The 6,570-nt window shown below is 36.9% G+C and overlaps 1 protein-coding gene across 1 annotated transcript in view; it reads left to right on the top strand.

Moving 5' to 3' along the window:
* The window catches only part of LOC106514836 (ATP-binding cassette sub-family A member 1), a gene marked incomplete in the record, with an annotated part of 219,691 nt that overhangs the window by 181,405 nt on the left and 31,716 nt on the right, over positions 1-6,570 (top strand). The window contains 2 exon segments of the mRNA XM_014004287.1: positions 792-933; positions 3,823-3,957. Coding sequence (XP_013859741.1) covers positions 792-933; positions 3,823-3,957 — 277 coding nt within the window.

Here is a 6,570-nt window from a genome sequence, read left to right as displayed (position 1 = left end):
ATGTATATATAATTTTTTAAAAATATTTTTCTTTTTATTGTATATCGTATATAAAATTATTTGTTTTGTTTTAATGAAATGAATAAAGAATTGAAACATTTTTATTTATTTAGTCAAAACTAGCCTGTTCCTGCCTCTACTGACACTTATCATGAACGTTTCTCAAAGCAGGAACAAAACACAGTGTTAGATAACTGGAGCTTTCAGTTTGGCAGAGCCTTGTTGGGATTTATCAKTTTAAAGACACATCAAGTCACATTTTGCTGCAGCCCCGGGCTGACCGCTCCTTCTGCAAAATAACATTTAGACAAAAAAATATATTGTCTTCAGGAATCAAAGCAGCTGTGAAAAGATGAAAGAAAATGATGTGTGACAGAAACAGCCCTTTGTCTGTGTATGGGTAGGTTTTTGCTTATTTTTTTTTTTCAAAAGTAATGTTTCTGTGACATTTCAGTGAGGAGATGTTTTGTTTTGAGTGTGTATCAAAGAGGAACACAGGCTTTTAATGGGTCAGCTCTGCTTTGCTGTTTCTTGTCAAGTTATTTTGAATATTTGATGACTCTCTCTGAGTCAGTTCAAATTCCACTTCGACATAAATAAACCAAGACTTTTCTGCTTTCTAACTTTGCCCATTCTATAAGGCATTTAAAGGAACAGTTCTGATCCTTTGAAGTATGGTTCAATAGAAAAGTGATGAACAATTAAAATTTGAATGCTCTTACACTACATAGTATAGTACAAAAGAAATTACATTTATATTTTTTGTTTGTTGTGTTTATTTTTCTCCTCAGCATACGAACAGAAATGAGGTACGTTCACCAGAACATGGGCTACTGTCCRCAGTTTGATGCCATCAATGATCTCTTGACGGGACGAGAGCACCTGGAGTTTTACGGCAGGCTTAGAGGAGTACCAGAAAAGGAGGTGGCCACGGTAATCCCTGCAATGTGCTCAATGGGTTTCTTGAAGATTTGTCTTTTACCTCACATTTTATTTTGACCAAAAATAATAGCAAGAGGCTATAAAGTTAGATGTATATGTTAGCCATCACGTTAAATCAGGGATTAAATCATATTTAGTCAAACTGAACTAAACACATTTTCAAATTCCTATCTTTTGAAGGTTTGTTTTGATACCAAGATCATCTCAATTGAATTTCACGATGTCATTTGAAAGAGGACAACTTAAACCAGGGAAGTCAAACTAATTTTCACTGTGATCCACATGAACCAGTTCTAATTAACTTCGACTAAACAAGAAATGTCACAATCCTCATCTCATTGCTTTGGCTGAGCACAGCTAACAAAGACTAACTGAGCTCTACATGGTATTTCATGCACAGAAACAGCATTTTAACACATCCTCCTATAAACAATGAAAAATACTGTGTACGACTGACTACATGTGAAATAAATTATACAGAAATAATGATAAAAGTAAAAGTAAGAGAGTTTTACTCATTGTTGAGTTGTGATGAGCTGCAGTTTTGAATTCTGAACTCTCCCACTTTTCCACAGGGAATTCCCACTAGAGGGGTGCTCACATCAAAGGTCATAGTGAGCCACAAAATTTGACACACGTGCCTGATGGATATTGAGATTTTCCAGTTGGCATTGACAATACCTTAGTGAAAGTAGCAAAAACTTGGGGCTTTTTGGCTTAAAATGCTTGTTAGTTGTTGGTGAAGCTCAGAAAAGGGCATTAATGTATTCTTTATGATTATATSTTGGACATTTCTTTTTATATGTAGTCATAGCTAAAGTATTTGTTTATCATACTTTGACCAAATCTTATTGTAAATGTTTCAACTGATGCACTATTGCTGCCTTTTATCTCACTACACTACCTTGCCTTGATTCAACGTGATGGTTCACATACTATAAAAACATTTATCAAATTTTCATATATTAAACATGTTTTTTTTTCAGCAATAAACTACTTGTTCAGTAAAATGCATGTAGGGGAAACTGGAATTTGTGTTGGCGTTATAGATAACCTCAATGGGAGAAGGCATGCATAATGAAAAAGGGCCTGTGGAAGAAAAGCAGAAGCTGTGGCTCATGGCTCTACATTATTCACAGTGCCCAGTGGTGTGGCCTGCTATGGGTTGATTCTCGGCTCCTCTCTCACACTGCCTCCTTCTTCAGCAGTAAAATCAAAAGAGGCGCGTGGCTGGCAGTGACCACAGGCCCTCGACTCAGAGCCAGGGCTTTGATGTCTTAGCTGCAATGTAAAGGGACCCAGTTCTGAGCTGTAACTCCAAACGACTCGCTTGGACCATTGTGTTGAGTTTTTTTAGGGTGCAGTCCATCAAAATAAATTATCTGTAGTATTTTGTTTGCAAAATCATTAAATTTATTCCCGCACATCGGCATTCATGGGGAAAACCAAGCACGGCCTTTTTACAGTTCTAAAGGTTTTATGTGTTAGAACATAAAAAGCCATCTGGTCAAACCACGTCCAATTTTAGATGAACCAAAACATCACATTACATATTACACGCAGTCATTATTTATTTAACAGGATGTGAGGTAAAATTATGAATCAAACAAATTCTTTCATATAATAAAATGGAAAATTAGCAGCTCCATTTTGCTAAACAAATACACTTTTTCAGATGACCATCAGCAAGTCAGAGCATATTTATATGTGCAAAAATTAGACAGAAAGTTTATTCCTATTCAAAATATAAACATATATTTATATTATAGACATTTTCCAACATTTATCTAATAATTATTTAACTGAACCGTATCAATACATATATTTATAACTTTTACTTAAATACACATTAACCCAATTTACTGAATATAACTATACAGACACAAAAACATACAGTACACATTTCCCTAAATATTAGKAAATCCCTCTTTTTTTCTTTTTACATAACAGTCATTGCTGATTTTTGAGTTCTCTGCATGGTGCTGGAGGTTTGATGATCTGGGCACGTTTAGATTTACATTTTTCTGTATACAGGAATATAATAAAGTTAAAAAATGGGTTTAAAATTGATCAAGAACTGAAGCTTGACCCAAATAATGAGCATCATAACTTTAGCAAACCTACAACACAGTTAAATAACACAATCAACAATTAACATGAATGAATGAATGATTTTATTTGTTCRGGACAGTGTGCAATTAAAACATAATTTGATGCATTGCTCCAGATTTAGCCTAAGGCTAATTTACATCTGTAGTCCCAACATCACAATCAAAGTACACATATAAGCTTTATTAATATGTTGTTGTAAGATTTAAAACTAGTTAGAGCCAAAAAATGAAAACAAAAGGCTGATTTTTGTAAAAGCTTGTATGCTAATGCCAAGGATGATTACTACAAGTTATTGCAGGTAATGATGGTGAAATGTTGTACTTTTCGTTAATAAAATAATATAATTTGGAACAAGTTGTTTAAAGTCTACTATAGAGAAGCTTTTTTAGATACAGTACGTATACCTGCAGGAATACTTACCTTTTTACCTTCACTGCATGTGCCAATGACAAACTAGGTCTATGCATCCTGAATTTATTGTCCTGCACTTTTGCAACACTCCGAACAGAATATTCTTTTTTTTTCTGATGTCCTCTTGAAATAGCTGGGAGAACAGTAAAGTCACTCGACAGCCTGTGATTACGGTCTAACAGAGATGCCAGCTGTCATGTCTCGTCCTTGAAAACCACAGAGCTCGAATTCACAGGAGAACCGAAGCAAAAAAAAAAAAAATTCTCATCCATCATGAGATCATAAGTTTAGTGCCAGGGCTTAAACAGACAAGTCCCTCAGCACCATAATGGCTGCTTTGTCTTCTCTCTTCAAAAGGTGGCTGAGTGGGGGATTCAGAAGTTGGGGCTGGTCAAGTATGCCAACAAGTCAGCGGGAACGTACAGCGGCGGCAACAAACGCAAACTCTCCACAGCAATCGCGCTGATCGGCTGTCCCCCTGTCATTTTTCTGGTGAGATAACAGCTTCATCGGTTCATTCTCAGGGTTGAATGTCCTGATATGATATTTTATAGAGACCTAAATGYGTAATACCTTCAGTCAACATTTAATCTGTACTGATAATTGAATTAAAGTTGATTTTTTTACTTTCTCTTTGCATGCTAAGGAACTCTATTGATATGCCCAAAAATATGCTGGAACTCAACCTAAAAAGACATATTTTTTATTATTTATTATCCCTAAGAGTAAGTAATTACCAAGCTTACACTAAACATGGAACCAGCATTATCAGCACAACATTAAGCCAAAAATGTAAAACTAAAATCAAAAGCATTTTCTTCCTAATCAATTAGCGCAACATGGTCTAATACATAACACTAGCTAAATGCCCAACCCCTTTTTTGGGGTGGGACAGAAGCTAGGCCCCGCCCCTTTTGGGGAACAGGCCACCCACAATGTTTAAAACCAGTTAAACATTTTTTTGCCACTTCAGTAGAAAGCAGAACTGAATATCTGAATATTAGTATCTTAGCTTCTTCATCATCAGTGGCTTTTTTTAATAGGAGAAAAAGAAAGAGAAAGAAAAAAGTGAAATGTAATGAGAAAGAGTGAAAGAGAGATTAGAAGATATGTGAAATAAATGTTGAGAAAACACAAGACAGCACACCCGGTTTCTTGGCTCCACACCTACAAAAACAAAGATATTAAAACCACAGCAACAAAAATGCATATCTATATAATTATAATGACTATAAAAACCAGTTCTAAATAAACTTACAGTGATGCATTTGAAGCTTTTCGATGCATATTTCTTGTAGCCTGTCAGGTGAGTCACAAAGCTACATTTTAGAAGTTCTACAAAAAAAGACAAATTCTGCTTTATTGAAAGTAGCATCTACATAACTGCTTGTATTGTATTGRAGTGACAACATTTGCACAATGTTGCAAAAAGGTTCATAGTTTCCCATTTAAATCATCTCTGTGGCTTGACTGAAGCAACGAGACTGCTTTCTTTTCCTCTCGTTTTGAAAAGCCAACAAAAATGCAAATGTGTCTTTATTTTTTTTTTAATTTAAGGCCCTATTTAAATAACAAAGTCTCACTTGGAGATGTTTTGAACATTGTTGGTTTCATTTGCTGACATCACATGTCTCACTATATCCGGTAGTCTAATGAGATCCCGCATTCCTCTAACTCAGGGGTGTCCAATCCTGGTCCTAGAGTGCTGCTATTCTACATGTACTACGTTTTTCTCTGCTCAGACACACCTAATTCAGTGATTGAATTACCTATTTAATTTCTGCAGAGGCTTGGTAATCATTCATTCATTCAAATCAGGTTTGTTGGAGCAGAGAAACCTCTAAAACCTGCAGAATAGCAGCCCTCTAGGACCAAGATTGGACACCCCTTTCTCTAACTAAATAAAAAATATTTGACTCCAAATTTGTATTTGAATCATTAGAAGTTAGACATTCCCAAGTTGGGCCATGAATCATCTTTGATTTTGTTTTGCAGTTCTGTTCTTAGGTTTTTAAGCAATCCTAACAAGCAGATAACCGAGTTGAACTTGCCTCCTGAGCTCAGGTAATCGAGAAAAAGAAAATCAAAAACTTCCTAATGTTTGATTTCCTGTGAGCCCGTGAAGAAACACAGCATCTGTTCGCGTCTCATTAGACTTTTACCGTTTCTCCACTGTAATAAACTCGCAGCTTTAATTTACAGCAGTTCATCGGTTTATGTTTCTATTAGCTCGAGTCAAGTATGAATAATCCATAATAAATTACATGTAATAGGATAATCTTTTTCAGCTTTGCCCGGATCAGTTTGTGCACACTCTTCCAAAACCGCCTTCCTCATTCACCACAGCCAAGCCTAGCCTCCACTTTGAAGCAGTGAGGAAATGTGTCGTCCGTGTCGGTTTTAAGTGTTGTGTGTCAGCTCGGGGGGGAGTGGGTAGGAGTGGAAGAGGGGGGTCCAGTTGGCCTTGAGGCAGAGACACATAGGGGTTTGACAAAGCTTGCATTGGGCATCCTGACGGAAAAACCCCAAGGGATTTGTAGGATTCTGTTACTGAGGGGATGTCTGGAATGAAACCAGTCAGACTGAGCTCTGTCACTCTAATCGTGTATGAACAGACTGGGCCCCGAGGTGAAAGAAACAGCAGTGGCACTCTGCATGTCTGCTGCGCCGGCCTGTGCTTCTGTACGTGTCCTCATTATGTGCACATGGGTACGGTCAGGAAATCCATTTGCGCTGCATGGCTGTGTGCTTTTTAATGTTTCCCCCCCTGTCTTTGTGTCTTTTTATTAATTATATTATGTGCACTGGGAGCAGCTGCGGAGCACCTTGGCATATTCTGGACTCCTCTGAACAGATGGAACACAGTTGTTCCAAAAACATGTTCCCACTTTGGATATTTTTTGACGTTTTAGTCTGGAAATCCAACACTTCTGTGCTTGTAATCAGAAAATGCCCTGCCTTATTTCTAAGGAGATGAATAAAACCTGGTTTGACCATTTCCAGTTTCTCTGCTGAGTTCAAAAACATGTTAGGTTAATGTCGTGGAAAGAATGGTCAGAACCACGGCGAAAAGGGTGTTTAAAAGACAAGTCTTGCGGGTATGAT

This window comes from Austrofundulus limnaeus, unplaced genomic scaffold (genome assembly GCF_001266775.1).
Source record: "Austrofundulus limnaeus strain Quisiro unplaced genomic scaffold, Austrofundulus_limnaeus-1.0 Scaffold23, whole genome shotgun sequence".
Taxonomy (NCBI): domain Eukaryota; kingdom Metazoa; phylum Chordata; class Actinopteri; order Cyprinodontiformes; family Rivulidae; genus Austrofundulus; species Austrofundulus limnaeus.
This window is presented reverse-complemented; position numbering and strand designations above follow the sequence as displayed.